Source organism: Lithobates pipiens, unplaced genomic scaffold (genome assembly GCF_037356315.1).
Source record: "Lithobates pipiens isolate NorthernLeopardFrog02 unplaced genomic scaffold, aLitPip1_a1.2 Scaffold_3, whole genome shotgun sequence".
NCBI lineage: Eukaryota > Metazoa > Chordata > Amphibia > Anura > Ranidae > Lithobates > Lithobates pipiens.
Window position 1 is genome coordinate 75,755,282 of NW_027507790.1, and position 16,085 is coordinate 75,771,366.

Genomic DNA, 16,085 nt, shown 5'->3' on the forward strand with positions numbered 1-16,085 from the left:
ATTTTGGGGTGGCACTGGGTGTTTCTAAAATGCAGGAAGCGCATAATCTCATATCAGGACCTGGGCATTACGGCAAAATAATAGGGCATGTGTTGGATGGGGCTGGTGGATCAGTACGCATGTCCTTCATTTTTTTTTTGTAAGCCCCAGCTTTATGGTGAGGCCCAATAACAATTTGAACTCCTTCAACGTGCATATGAATGGACAAATGAGGATTGGTGGTTGTTGGCAATATGCTGCTGGGCATATAGATTGGTCTGGTCCACGATAAAATTGCAGCAGTGTCAGGCAAAAATAGATAAAAGCAATACATTTTGGAGAAATTTGGGGAATTGGCCTGCACACCTAGCTGTGCGGTGAAAGGGGGAATACTTGCTGATTCCGAGTCGGAAGACAGCCATGTTGGGTTGGCAAGACCATCTAGGAGGCATGTAGCAGCCCTGGTTCTTGAGGTACATTATAATACAGGATTTATATTGTGCCAACAGTTTACGCATTGCATTACAATATATATATATATAAAAAAATAATAATAATATGACATGACTCCAGTGCTGATAGTAGGGGGGATTTGAAGTTCCTGTGCTGGTACTGAGCCTGGGCATTTGTTCCCGGGCTTATTGCTGGAGGCAGCGCTGGTACTGAGCCTGGGAATGTGATCCTGCTTGCTGGCGGCTGCCTGGTTTCCAGAGCGTTGTACCCTTTTAGGTGGGACCCATTCTTCCTCTGATTCATTTTCCAATCCGCTGCTATCAATCGGTTCAAGTGCTGAATTTGAGCCAGAATCAGAATGGTCATTGGAATCTGATGAAAACACACTGCTCTCATCAGTCATGGAGAGGATCTGGAATGCCTCCTCACAGATATATACTTTTTTGGACATGCTGCTGATGGCTGTGAGACAGGTGGCAGGTGATGGTAACTGATGGGCTGTGCAATGGGTGGCAGGTGATGGTAACTGATGGGTAACTGGCCCCGGTCACTGATGGGCGATGGGTGCACTGCTGATTGTCACTAATGGCAGCCTGATGTGACAGGGGCACTTTATGGGCACTGATGTGGTGACTATTGGGTGACAGGTGCGGGGGGTGCGATGTGACAGGTGTTGAGCTTGGTGCAGTAAACCGACGATACATAGATCAGCAACTCACTACTCCTGGCTCTTCACTCCTCACACTGTAAATGGTGTGTGAGGAGGGAAGAGCCACTAACAGCTAGTTACCAATTACTGTTTACATTTACAATCCATTCACAGCCGATCACGTGGTAAAAGCCGCCTGCCAATGGCTGTTTACCAGTGTCAGTGACGAGCAGTGCTCCTGGGAACACGCTGTGTTTGCAAAGGGAGGGGGGGGTGTAAGTGGTTAACAACTGATGTAAAACAAAATTTAAAGGCTTTTAAAGTTTTGTTTTTTTAACCTCCCTAGCGGTAATCCCGAGTCTGGCTCGGGTTGGGAATTTCATTACAATAGCGGTAACCCCGAGCCAGACTCGGGTTTGCACCGCTCGATGCAGGGGAGGACACAGGGATCGTTACTTACCTTGTCCCCTGGATCCAGCGATGTCCGCCACGCTGTGTGATCGAGCTGTCCTCCGCTCGATTCACAGTGCCGAATGCCGCCGAGCTCCGTTCCCTGCGGCGTTACGACGCACGTGAGCGGAGAACGGCGGCAAATTCAAAAAAGTAAAAACACACAAAACACACACAGCACTGTAATCTTACAGATTACAGTGCTGTAGTAAAAAATACACACCCCCTTTGTCCCTAGTGGTTTGTGCAATGCCCTGCATGCACTTTTATATTATAAATACAGTTTTTTACTGCTTGGAATTTGGAGATTGTCCATAGCAACCAAAACATGTCCCTTTTTCAGTTTTTTTGGGATTTGATTACATTATTGAATAATTTTTATTATTCTTTATTATATTATAAACTTTATCATACCCGGGATGTCCGCTAGACTCTGGTTTGAAGAGATTTCAGAGCGTTATTCCTAAGAATTACAGGACTACAAAATAAAAGCCAGATTTCCATGCAAAATAATTGTACCGCTTTCAGCACCTTATTCCAGACTGAATCATACCGCCAGGGAGGTTAATAGTCTTGCTAGTCATGACTGGCACCTTAACACCCCCCCATTATCTTTCTATGGCGTTTCTCTTCAAAGGACTAGAAGGGGGTGCGGTGCCTATGGCGGCCTATCAGCTCAATCATGTTCATTAGTGAATCACATTCAAGATGGCAGTGCCCAGCAGCAGTTTCTTGCCTTTTGAATTTCTACACAAAGGGGGCTTTTACAGGAAAGTAACAAAGTGGTTGTAAACCCTAGGACAAAAAAAAAAAAATACCTACATACCTGCAAGACAAAGGCATAATGAGCTAGTATGCATAGCACACTAGCTCATTATGAATTACCTACCTGAGATCGAAGCCCCGCAGCAATCCTTGTACACCGCTCCAGCGATCAACATTGCTCCCGGAGTAACTTCCGGGTATCGCGGGCTCTGTCGCTGGGATTGGCTGGAGCCGTGATGATGTCACTCCCACACCTGTGTGCGCAAGCTGCCGGTAACGGCATGTACGTGCCATTGGTTCAGTTTACATGTGCTGATGACATCGGCAAATACAGGGGACATCTCCTAAACCATGCAGGTTTAGGAGATATCCAGGGAAGCTACAGGTAAGCCTCATATTACCTGAAGCAAAAAGTGTGTTGTAAGGGTTTACAACCACTTTAAAGTGTTATTTATCCCACAACAGTAAAATCAGTCCGTATATGCAGTAAAGCATGCTTGTTTTACTCACTGTGGATCCTAAGGGGTTAATCCTCTGCATTGTGAAAAAAGGCTGTGTGATCCTGTCTTCTCTGATCCTTCCCTTCTTGTACTGTCCCCAATCCATCTGTTAATAGTACAGAGCCTTGGGAGCGCTCACATGCTCAGTTTGGTGTGTATTGCTAGAGTTTTTTTTTGGGAGGGTGCATATGATCAGTACAGGACCAATCAGCACTGTCCAGAGGGTCAGGGGTCCTGCAGCCTCATAGGACAGTAAGAGGAGATTGAAAACTCCTACTACAAGCCTAAGCAGTTATCGGTGAACACTGATAGAAGTCACAAGACTGCTATATACTGCTGATGAGAAAAGGTATTTAGCAGTTTATATTTACTAAAATAATTGCATTTCCATGTTCTGTGTACTGTGGAAGACCAGATATAGTGAATGCAGGGTCCTGGGTTTAGTAACACTGTATGTTGAATGCACATATAATCTTATGGGAAGATTTCTGTTCAAAATAATGGTCTGGTGACAGGGTCTCTTTTAAGGGAAACGATAAGGTACAAAGTATTGTAGCAACCGGACTTCTCATAGGTGCAGGTTCCAGAACCATCATACCGACCTTAGCTTTCCAAAATAGTAAGTTACTAATCGGAAGCCAGTATGCATCCAGGTTCGGCTTGTTCCACATAAGTAGCTCACTAACTATTACAGTCATGATTACGGTGATAGTCGCAGAACTCTGATTTATAGCTCGTGCACACACACGCGTTAATGGCATTTAAGTGGATGTAAACCCTCACATATACCTGGTGAAGTGACTGGCCTCAGGTAATACACTGATGAAACAAAACCACCTATAAGTTGTGCCCGTTTATCTACAGCTGTCTTTCCTCTACATCCAAAGTATAGAAATTACACAGGATTTCTCAGCTCTGAAAAGCAAGGGGTGGGGAGCTGAAGAGAGGCAATTAAAGGGAAGGGACGCCACCCCCCTTCACACAGCACACAGGAACAGAGCTGAGGCTGTCAATCACAAGCTGTGCTCTTCCGGTCTTTTTTCTCTTGGTGTCAGGAAAACTTGTCAGAAGTGACTCAAGCTTATAGCAGAGGAACAAGGCAGCAGACAGAAATGACACTTGGTGCTCTGGATTGAGACAAAAGCACACTACAGAGGGATATACTGTGTTCATATTTCATGTCTGAGGTTTACAATCACTTTAAGTAAACCAGGTATTTAGATGAATAAACAAGAACAGTAGCTTACATACCTCATTGTACATGCGTGAGTAGACAAGACCACTGAAATCCCAAAATTCTGTCCAAAATTCTGGATAGCATTCCACCGACCACTGGTACAGTTCATTATAATTAGCTGTAAAAGGAAAAAAAAAAACAAAAAAAAAAAATCAGGGTAACAAACATAAAACCTATATATAGAGGATCCAATTGTGGTCAAACAATAAAATTAGCCAAGAAGTGTATATGTACATTATACATCTAAGAACTTTTGGGTGTGATGCTTATACATTTAGGCATTTTCAAATGCTGAAGATGTCCAGGCACCGATTTGATATAGTTACCGTTCATCCTGATGGCTCTTCATCATTACCTTATCCTAAAGGCCCATTTCCTTAGTGTACTTCAAAATTCGTTTTTTTTTTTTTTAAAGTTCAACTCCTGGCAAGCAGCTAAACACAACATTTATATACAGTGGTGTGAAAAAGTGTTTGCCCCCTTCCTCATTTCCTGTTCTTTTGCATGTTTGTCACACTTAAGTGTTTCGGAACATCAAACCAATTTAAACAATAGTCAAGGACAACACAAGTAAACACAAAATGCAATTTGTAAATGAAGGTGTTTATTATTAAAGGTGAAAAAAAATCCAAACCATCATGGCCCTGTGTGAAAAAGTGATTGCCCCCTAAACCTAATAACTGGTTGGGCCACCCTTAGCAGCAACAACTGCAACCAAGCGTTTGCGATAACGTGCAATGAGGCTTTTACAGCGTCCTGGAGGAATTTTGGCCCACTCATCTTTGCAGAATTGTCCTAATTCAGTTACATTAGAGGGTTTTCGAGCATGAACGGCCTTTTTAAGGTCATACCACAACATCTCAATAGGATTCAGGTCAGGACTTTGGCTAGGCCACTCCAAAGTCTTCATTTTGTTTTTCTTCAGCCATTCGGCGGTGGACTTGCTGGTGTGTTTAGGATCATTGTCCTGCTGCAGAACCCAAGTTCGTTTCAGCTTGAGTACACGAACAGATGGTCGGACATTCTCCTTCAGGATCTCTTGGTAGACAGCAGAATTCATAGTTCCTTTTATCACGGCAAGTCTTCCAGGTCCTGGAGCAGCAAAACAGCCCCAGACCATCACACTACCACCACCATATTTTACTGTTGGTATAATGTTCTTTTTATGAAATGCAGTGTTCCTTCTACGCCAGATATACTTGGACACACACCTTCCAAAGAGTTCCACTTTTGTCTCATCGGTCCACAGAATGTTGTCCCAAAAGTCTTGGGGATCATCAAGATGTGTTGTGGAGAAATTGAGACGAGCTTTGATGTTCTTTTTGCTCAGCAGTGGTTTTCTCCTTGGAACTCTGCCATGCAGGCCATTTTTGCCCAGTCTTTTCCTGATGGTGGAGGCATGAACGCTGACCTTAACTGAGGCAAGTGAGGCCTGCAGTTCCTTGGACGTTGTTGTGGGGTCTTTTGTGACCTCTTGGATGAGTCGTCGCTGCGCTCTTGGGGTAATTTTGGGCGGCCGGCCACTCCTGGGAAGGTTCACCACTGTTCCATGTCTTCGCCATTTGTGGATAATGGCTCTCACTGTGGTTCGCTGGATTCCCAAAGCTTTGGAAATGGCTTTATAACCCTTTCCAGACTGATAGATCTCAATTACTTTCTTTCTCAATTGTTCCTGAATTTCTTTGGGTCTCGGCATGATGTGTAGCTTTTAAGGATCTTCGGGTGGACCTTACTGTGTCAAGCAGCTCCTATTTAAGTGATGCCTTGATTGTGAACAGGTGTGGCAATAATCAGGCCTGGGTGTGGCTAGAGAAATTGAACTCAGGTGTGGACAACCACAGTTATAGTATGTTTTAACAAGGGGGGCAATCACTTTTTCACACAGGGCCATGATGGTTTGGATTTTTTTTCACCTTTAATAATAAACACCTTCATTTAAAAATTGCATTTTGTGTTTACTTGTGTTGTCCTTGACTATTGTTTAAATTGGTTTGATGTTCCGAAACACTTAAGTGTGACAAACATGCAAAGGAACAGGAAATGAGGAAGGGGGCAAACACTTTTTCACACCACTGTACATATATACATAGTTAATGAGTGACAATTTACCTGACTAGTCTTGTAATTCAGACACCCCTAACAAACACAGCCAGGTCCTAAATCACCACTGCAGCAGGTACGCAGCTTGCTCAACAGCACCCCCACAAAAAAATAATCAGACAATGGCAGAGCATGAAAGTCTGAAGCTTGTTGTATAATGGGTTGGAAAACACTGATACCAAGATAACGCATCTCAATTAGACACATTTAAAGTACTGGTCACTGATAAACACATCTAAATCAATGAGTGACCTTAAAGGAGGACAGTAAATACCCCTCCTGCTGCCCATGCCGCCAAACGATGCTCAGTTGTCAAGGATTCTCCCCACTTTCCCCTGCAGTCTGCTGAACACTTGCATTATGTGGATTTCCTGTGTTCCTCCCACCAACCTTCACATCACTAGCGTGTCCTGAGCTCCGAGGGATGCAGGACACTCCTGAACGTGTTGGCTTCCCTGAAAACTCCAGGGATGTTCTTTAGCAATGGAGCAGTGAAAGCAGCAGAAGAGGCAAGTATTTAACGCTCCTTTTTAGGAAACGCATTTATTTTGGCATTTAGGTTGCCAACCGGGTCACTTTAAAATACCTGAAATATTTTGAAGAATAGCGGAACTTTAGATAATGGTATTTCATACAGCTTGGATCAATGCAAAAAAAAAAAAAGGGGGGGGGGGGGTGTTGTTTAAAAAAAAAAACTCCTGCTGTGGCTCAAAGCACACAAATCTGCATGTCATACCCGTGAGATCCCATTGGAAGTGGGAAATCACTGGAGTAGTTGCCACTATTACAGCGATCACTGCCTTCTCTTCTGTGTACCATGCTGAGTGGCTGCTCTGATTTATAGTAACTAGAAAATGGGAGGTCACTCACTGAGCGACTACTACAGTCATTCCCCACAGCGGTCCCTATGGTATGGCATGTGCATACTTAGATTGGTCCATGAAAATCTTGAAGTTCAGCTTAAATGTTTTTATTTTTTTCCTTAAGTTTAATTATATGGGCATATTTGTGTGTTTTATGAGTTGCAGTAGGATTTTTTAATTTAAACATCCATTTTGTATGCATTGTTTAGGGCAGGACTGTGGATAAGGGAGGTACCACCGGTCTTGTACAGGCCCAGGCCAGCAGGGTGAATCATATGTGGGCAGGGAGGTTGACCGGAAACTGAAAGCTGGCTTCTCCTCCTCCTCTCTCAGCTGCTGCAGAGAGACATACAGGGGATGAATATTATAATACAGTGCAGCGCTAATAAAAAAGTGCAATAATGAAATTATTTCCCAACATTTTCATTATTATATGAATTATTTCATTATAATTTCATTATTTATTTCACTTTTTCATTAGCGCTGCACTATATTATTTTATTTGTTCACTTATTCACAGATTATCTAATGTGCTGGCAGCTATCACTATTTTGTATAAGACAGCGCGTTTTCTTTTCACATTTTTTCCCAGACATACAGGGGATACAATTCTAGTAACTGCCCCCCCCCCTCCCCCCACACACATACAGATCACCCTCACTCTGCACAAAAAGTTCCCCCTGCTGACCAGCCCCCCCCCCCCTTTTGATCCCTGCAGTGCTTGCGGCTTCCCTCCTCTCCTTCCTGCCAGAAGCTGCAAGCACATAATAAGAGCCTTCAGGATGGACAGTGGAGGGGGGGGGGGGTCTGATAAATATGTAATTTACCAGCCCCTTCCTTTCCTGTTATCGATACAGATCACTCACTGTGTTTATCATAATTGAAGCATAGTAAACTGTTTAACTGGGGGGGGGGGGGGGGGGCTGTCAGATTGGCTGTATGGTTGGCCCCATGGTTTCTAACAGAAGCCCTGGGTGGGGGGTGTACTTGTCCTGTGGGCAGCTGATAAAATTAGTAGCACCACTTTTCAGTCCTGAAGATGCACTTGCTGTATAAAATAAATAAATGGATGTGAGAAATGTACCACCAAAAACAATGATATAGAACGCATGGGAAGCGCCGGGGGAAGTAGTTTCAAATTTAAGCTGGTCGTACGCGTTACAATCTAATCAGTCTTGCCATAATGGAAATCGTTACCAACTACTCTGTCATTTGATGTTCACCCTAACAACTTAGTTTGTATCAAATCAGAAAGGCTCTTGCAGTACAAATAGCTGAAAGATGAAAGGAGAAAGTGTGCAATCAAACTGCAAAGTGTAGCCACTTTTATGTGCAGACAAAAAGGTGAAGTATAAAATAAACCTGAACACAATTATTTGAAGCAATTTAGAAATCCAATACCAGTGATAACTGAGCACCTTACAAGGATTCAGGGTGGATAAAAAATCAATGATTTAAAAAAAAAATGCTTTGGTAGTAAAAATCTATTTAACCACCTGACATCCACGCTGTGGCCGTCATACGGCCATAGCGCGGATGTCAGGTGGTTAAATAGATGTGAATTAGATGTGAATTCCCGGGAGGTCATCATATGACGGCCTCCCCTATGCGCGCTCCCTGTGCGTGCCCTCACTGAGACTCGGGTGATCACCAATCCGAGTAAGGAGCCAGTCCCAGCCCCTTACCATGTGATCAGCTGTCAGCCAATGACAGCTGATCACATGATCAAAACAAAAGCTCGGTGATCATTTTGTTTTTTTTTTTCTCGCTGACGCTGACAGCGGAGGAGGAGAAAAAAAAAAAGAAGAAGAAGATCAGCGGCTTATCTTAAAGGGACATCGGTCCTGAAAAGGAAGAGGCAATTATGCCTCATTTATAGTCTAACAGTGCCCACAAGTGCCACCTATCGATGCCCACCAGTGGCGCAAATCAGTGCCACCTAGAAGTGCTGTCAGTGTAACCGATCAGTGCCCATCTATATTTATACGGAGATTACATTTCACACAGGTGGACTCTATTTACTAATATGGCGACTTCTAAAGGCAATCGGTTAGCTACTAGTATCAGAAATTCAGATATTTGTAAAAAATATATATATATATAAATATATATTTTGGAAACCCATTTATCGTTTTCCTTCCACTTAATAATTATGTGCCACTTTGTGTTGGTCTATCACTAAAAATCCCAATAAAATACATTTACGTTTTTTGGTTGTAACATGACAAAATATGGAAAATATCAAGGGGTATGAATACTTTTCCAAGGCACTGTACATAAAAAAAAACTATTGTTTTTTGTTCACACTACAATGCAGTATGTATGCATTTTAACCCAATGCATGTAAATTGCATGTCAACACAGCGCAATGCAAGTAAAGAAATATTTTTTTTTTTGCATTGTCATACAGTTTGTCCCTTTTACAAGTACCAATACCAGCAGACACCTTGGGGAATTGGAGAGTGGGGAGAAGAGGGGTGTGTGCAGAGCAGGGAGCAGTCTCATCAGCATGTCAGTATTTACTAATATTGATGACTTTGTAGCTCACGTTTGAGCATTTTGTAAATCCTGTCAAATACTCCCAGCGCTCTTCACTAGAGGGACAGCCAACCAATATCACACGGTCCCATGCCGGTTGGATGCAGCCCTCCTCGGATGGGGATATTCCATGTAGAACTACAAAAAGAAAGGGAAGGCTCAAACCCCTAGTGAATTATCCGAGCAAAAACTGAATGTATTGATATAAAACAACCAGTAAAATGCATGCTCACAAAAGGTGCATAAGTATACAGCAAGTACATAGAAGGATGACATGAAGTAGAACAGCCAAGTGTGTCTGCAGCCTCACCTATGCACACTAACACATTTTGGGGGCACACCCCCTGCTTTAAAACCTGAAGGAGGTGCGCCCCCGAAGCCTGCATATGTAAGGCTGCAAAAACCACTTGGATGTTCTACCTCATTTTATCCTATGTACTTGCTGTATCCTTGTGCACCTTTTTTGAGTATGCATTTCATTTTTTATTTTAGATTTATTTATTTATTTCACAAAGATTAGGGCCATTATGCTGGACAACCTGTTTATCAAAAATAAATAAATAAAGCTCCACTCACTCCTTCCCTAACCCACAAACAGGAAGTGATGTCACAGGAAATTCTGCAAAATGCGTAGCATTTTAACGCACGCTAAAAACGTATATCAAAACAAGTCAAAGCCCATAAAATGGTTGGAAATATACATGCATTTTACTGCAGGTTAGAGCTGCACGATTCTGGCCAAAATGAGAATCACTATTTTTTTGCTTGGAATAAAAAGATCACAATTCTCTCACGATTCTCGCGACATAAAATCTCTCATTATACAAAAAAAAAAGGGGGCTAACTTTACTGGTTAGTTTTTTTGTTTTTTTAATTCATTAAAGTCATTTTTTCATAAAAAATTGCATTTGAAAGACTGCCGCGCAAATACAGTGCAACATAATATATTGCAACAACCACCATTTTATTCTCTAGGGCAGTGATTCTCAACCAAGGTTCCGTGGAACTCTAGGGTTACTCCAAAAGTTGCTAGGGGTTCCTTCAGTATTGGGCAATTTCTGCCTCTCAGATATATTCCCGCTCACACCATTGATCTTATTAGTTACCTGTAAGGAGGTAATTCTTCCCAACAGGTGTAAGGTCCATTCTTCCCACTGACCATCACACTATTGTATCATGAGTTGTAGATTTCTCATTTTTAGCAGGGGTTCCCCAAGACCAAAGAACTATTTCAAGGGTTTCTCTGTGTTGAAAAGGTTGAGAAAGGCTGCTCTAGGGTGTCTACTACAAAAAAAAAAAAAAAAAATTATATATATATATTTTGTTTGGGGGTTCTAAGTACTTTTATAGCAAAAAAATACATAAAATGATTTTAATTTGAAACCAACAAATGTCAGAAAAAGGTTTAGTGTTTAAGTGGTTAAACTTTTTTCACTTACAGTCTATTCCATTGACAAATTGTTAAAATGTTTCTACTGATAAAGAATGTTTTGATTCTTGGCAGACTGTCCAGTTTTTCTCTTCCTTTCTTTTGGTGGCTGTGGCTTCAGAAGAGTAGAGAATTCTTTGCATAGAAATAATTGGGAAACACTTTAGTTAAGATCGCAATAACAATTTTTGACGATTAATTGTGCAGCTCTACTGCAGGTCAGTGAGAATTCAGCCTTAGACCTAAGGCACTTGGTGATCAGAAGAAAATGCACATCCTCCTTGCGACCTTATTGGCAGGACATCAGAACCCAAATAAACCGCATATTAGATATGGACCTTCCTGACTCCAATGGGTTTTCTCCTGCATGGCCCCACCATTCCTCTCAGCCTTTACTGAAAGTCGGTACTACCTCATCTTCTAAATGCGGCTAGGAGATTGATCCCCATTCACTGGAAAAGTAGCCAAATCCCATGTCGATCGGATTGGATCCGTTTGGTGAACAATATTATGGCTGCAGAGGAATGGATGGCAAAGTATAAGGACAGACATGACAAATGGTATGGAATACGGGCCACTTGGATTCACTATGTTGAGGGGACTAGTACTGACAAACATCCAAGAGACCCCACCACGACAGAAGGAGAAAAACTATCAGAATTATTATCAGTTTAATTGTTGATCTAAATTGACCATCTGAGATAAATGCTGCAGTAATATTTCCACAACTGTTATGAGTGCACTTTTTTATTATTATTATTATTTATTTATGCTCTCTGGATTTGATCCTAAGGATCCATATCTCCTGAATATGTATGGCAACTGGCTATGATCACCTGTCCGACCTGGTAGAGTCTGTCCACAAATACCACCTATGCCCAGGAGCAGGGCTATATACAAATTAAAGCAGAGGTTCACACAAAAATTGAACCTCTGCTTTTCGGAACCCTCCCCCCCTCCGGTGTCACATTTGACAACTTTCAGGGGGGAGGGGGGGGTGGAGATACCTGTCCAGGTGCTGGGACACACACGGGTCCCAGAGACAGCGCAGACCATTCTCCTTGCGCTGCACAACTCGCGCATGCACAGTAGGGAACCAGGAAGTGAAGCCACAATGCTGCACTTCCTGATTCCCTCACTGAGAATGACGCCGGCAGTAGCCGAGAGATTGCTCAGCTTCTGACATCGCTGGACTCCAGGAAAGATAAGTGTCCATTTATTAAAAGTCAGCAGCTGCAGTATTTGTAGCTGCTGGCTTTTAATAAAAAATTTTTTTTATATATATCAGGTGGACTCCCTCTTTAATAGTGAAATGATTCATATGTTCTTATGTCTATAAAGTTGACACATTTGTCTCATTCCTCTATGTTGGATGGCCATTCAGGCCTAATAGTTTTGTATCTAGTGCAGACACACGAGTAGACAGCTCAGTACTGTGGTTTCTACGTTTTGTCTCTGTTTTTTTGTTTTTTGTTTTTATTGTCCTCTTCTCTTTGATTGTTATACCAAGAATTTTTTTTTATTATACATACATTATATATATATATATATATATATATATATATATATATATATATATATATATATATATATATATATATATATATGGCCAGTATGGTGGCCTGAATTTATGGGAGGAGCCCGGAGGAGTAATTGATCAGCCCGTTCAGCTGTGTTCCTTATCAGCCAGTACGGTGGCCGGAATTTATGGGAGGAGCCCGGAGGGGTATTTAATCAGCCCATTCTGCTGTGTTCCTTGTCGGTTCCTGTGTGCAATACTTGCTACGCCACAGATCTAGGGCCAACTATTCGAGACCGTTCGATAGAATGAGTGCAGTGTTCGTGAGTTCCGTCTTCATTGAAGTCCTGTCTTCATCCTCATGTTACAGTCGGTTTTTGTCGTCGTGAGCGTTCGTGTATTTGTCTGAGGCGCAACACTCGGAAACTTGCCGGTATCGTGCAACGCATCTGGTTCGGCTGTCACGGGTAGGGCTTCGGCTCCCATTTCTCATTTCATGTTATTTCATGTCACTAAACTGTGATCCGTTGAACTCACGAACCACTCACTGAAATGTCACCTTCGTATTTTTCCGATATCGTTTCACGCATCCGTTACCTCTAAACATTTGTGCTCCTTGCTTCTCGAAAGAAGTCGTGGTCACCCGTTCGTGACACCACATCGAGCATTTCATTTCACAACCCGCTATACCGACCAAATCACTGGTCTCTACTAAAACGTCCGAATCGTTCGGATCATTTCGAAAATTCCCAATCAGATGTTCTAAATTCTAATTAACCGGCTCATTTCAATCATTTCAATCATTTAAATCATTGCATTTCATTTCATTCTTCTCGAAAGAAGTCGTGGTCACTCGTTCATGACACCACATCGAGCATTTCCTTTTTCAAACCTTCCGCATACCGACCAAATCACGGGTCTCTACGTCCAAATCGTTCGGATCATTTCGAAAATTCCCAAACAGACGTCCTAAATTCTAACTAACCGGAGAATTTCAATCATTTCAATAGTTTCGATCAGTTCAATCGTTTCGATCGTTTCTATCATTTCGATCATTTCAATCATTTTCAATCATTTCGGTCACGAGTCGCGCTCCGATTCGAATATAGTCGCATCTCCGATGCACCGATTCGCTCCGGTGTGCCCCAGTTGTCGGCCTCATTTCAATACATGCTCCAGTGACAGAATCATTCGCAGGTTCAGCCACGGTTTTCGATTCTTGTCTTTGTCATGGCATATCATTTCTGGTCACCTATCACGCCCCGTTACGAATCCAGTCGCATTATAGCGATGCACCGATTCGCCTCGGTACGTCCAGTTGTTTGGCCTCATTTCTATACATGCTCCAGAGACGGATTCTTTACCGAATCGGTGGGCCAGTCGTTGATTCCGGTCTCTGTCATGGTATGTCACTTATTACGCTCCGATTCGAATCCTGTCGCAGTTATGTGCACCGATTCGTCCGGTGTGCCCAGCTGCTTCGCCTCATTTCAGTACATGCTCCAGAGACAGGGTTCACCGTTGATTCTTGAGCGCAGCCGTTGATCCCTGTCTTTGTCATGGGTATCATTTCGTTTCACCTATCACGCTCCGACACGAATAGTCACGCCTATGTTCTAATTCGTCTCGGCGTGCCCCAGGACTGGCCTCATTTCAGTACATGCTCCAGAGTCCGTTTTGTGCTCAGTCGCAAAGTTACGGCATGGCGATTCAGGCCTCTGTCATGGCGGATTCACTAATTTCACTCATCTCACTGTCACCTCCTGCACCTCGGTTCAAACCCAGTTGTTTTACAAATTCGGGTTCTGGACAGGGGGCCATGCTCATTTGGCCTCATTTCACGAATTGCCTAATTTCAGTACATGCTCCAGAGTCCGGCTCGCTGTCAGTGGCGCCTGTGACACGACCGAGCTGCGCTTCTGCCATGGCAGGTTCTCATCAAAGGCAACATTTCGTTTATGTTTGTTCGTCTCATTTCATTTCATTTAAAAAAAAAAAAAAAAGGGGGGGGGGGGAAAGGAAAAAATAATAATAATGGAAAAAAAAAGGGGGAAAAGGAAAAATATATATATATATAAAAAAAAAAAAACATTTCATTGTGTTTGTTTGTCTCATTTCATTTTATTTTATGTCATTTCGTTTCATTTCAAAGCTCACCACTCCCATTAGGAGTCACCATTTGGCCAGTTGTCTGTGACAGGTATGGAATCCTCAACTGGTTTTGCCTTTGTGTTTACAGGTCAGTCGAGTCCAGTAGCACCCTCCATGCACTGATTCATCTAGGCATGCCCCAGTTGTCTTGACCTCATTTCGTTCTGTGCTCCGCAGTTCCAACTCATCATTAATCATAAACATACCAATTCTTGTCTATATCATGGCAAACATTTCATTTATTTCATTCCACATATTCATCGCTTACCAACTCAAATCCCTCAAACCAGCAAAGCATTAATCCGCACCCGTCATTTCAGCCTGATGGGTATAACTCAACAATTCATATCGGATTCATTGTCATCTACTCCACGATTGTTTGGGTCGGATTTATCACATAACCAATTCATAGGATTCATTTCACACCTACATCCGATTCATATCGGATTCATTTCGCACGCATCCAAGTACAACTTTGTGCAAGCTTGTTGCTAGCACGCATCCAATCACAAACATCCTGCAGTCACCACAAGCACATCTAGGCATAACTCCCTGCAATCGTGGCAGACTCACATCCAAGCATAAACTTCTTGCAATTGTTGCAAACACGCATCCAAGCATAGACTGCTTGCAATGGTTGCTAGCACACATCCTAGCATAAACTTTGCAGTTGTCGCTAGCAAGCCCCAGGCACGAACGTAGTACTATCCTTGCTGGCAGGCGGTTCTGGCTGGCGCAGTGCATTGCTGGGTAAGGCCTGGATACTTTCCTAACATACGTAGTATAATGGGGTGCTATATTGTAGGTAGGTTGATCCAGGGAGAAATCTGATTGCCGCTCGAGGGGTCAGGAAGGAATTTTTTCCCCTGCTGTAGCTAATTAGAGCATGCTCTGCGGGTTTTTTTTGCCTTCCTCTGGATCAGCTGTGGGGTTAGCATTGGGTGTGTCGGGTTGTGCAATGTTGTTTGTCTAAATTGTTGATTTTGTCGTGGGCTGGGTGGACTTTTGTCTTTTCAACCTAGCTAACTACGCATCCTAGCATAACTTCTTGCAATCGTAGCAAGCACGCATCTTGGCATAACTTATTCAGTCTTTTCAGGTCATACTGCTCACAGCCCTGTGTCCGGACGTCTGCGACACCACCGAGTCCAGCCACCACAAACACATCTCCAGTGACGTTAACTCCCTTGCTATCATTGTGAGCACACATTTAAGCGCAACACTTGCTATCACGGCTAGGTGTGCAACATAGCATAACTTGTGATCGTTGCAAGTATTTTGTTGGCACTCAGCCACACATCATTTTCAGAGGTACTCATTTGGCCACTTAGCCCCAGTGACTACGCCACTCGCCATTCCTGACGCTCATTCCTCCCGTTGGGCAGTTGAGTTCAGCTTCCGTCCTACACCAGAGGTCGAGTTGCCACACGCAGCTGGCTTCTTCTCGTAACA

At 42.9% G+C, this 16,085-nt stretch overlaps 1 protein-coding gene across 1 annotated transcript in view; it reads right to left on the reverse strand.

Annotated features, from left to right (window-relative positions):
- AACS (acetoacetyl-CoA synthetase) overlaps nucleotides 1-16,085 on the reverse strand; it is a 135,171-nt gene that overhangs the window by 106,114 nt on the left and 12,972 nt on the right. Inside the window, exon 2 of the mRNA XM_077461821.1 lies at nucleotides 4,048-4,151. Within this exon, the coding sequence (XP_077317947.1) occupies nucleotides 4,048-4,151 (104 nt within the window). The remainder of the gene's footprint in view (nucleotides 1-4,047; nucleotides 4,152-16,085) is intronic.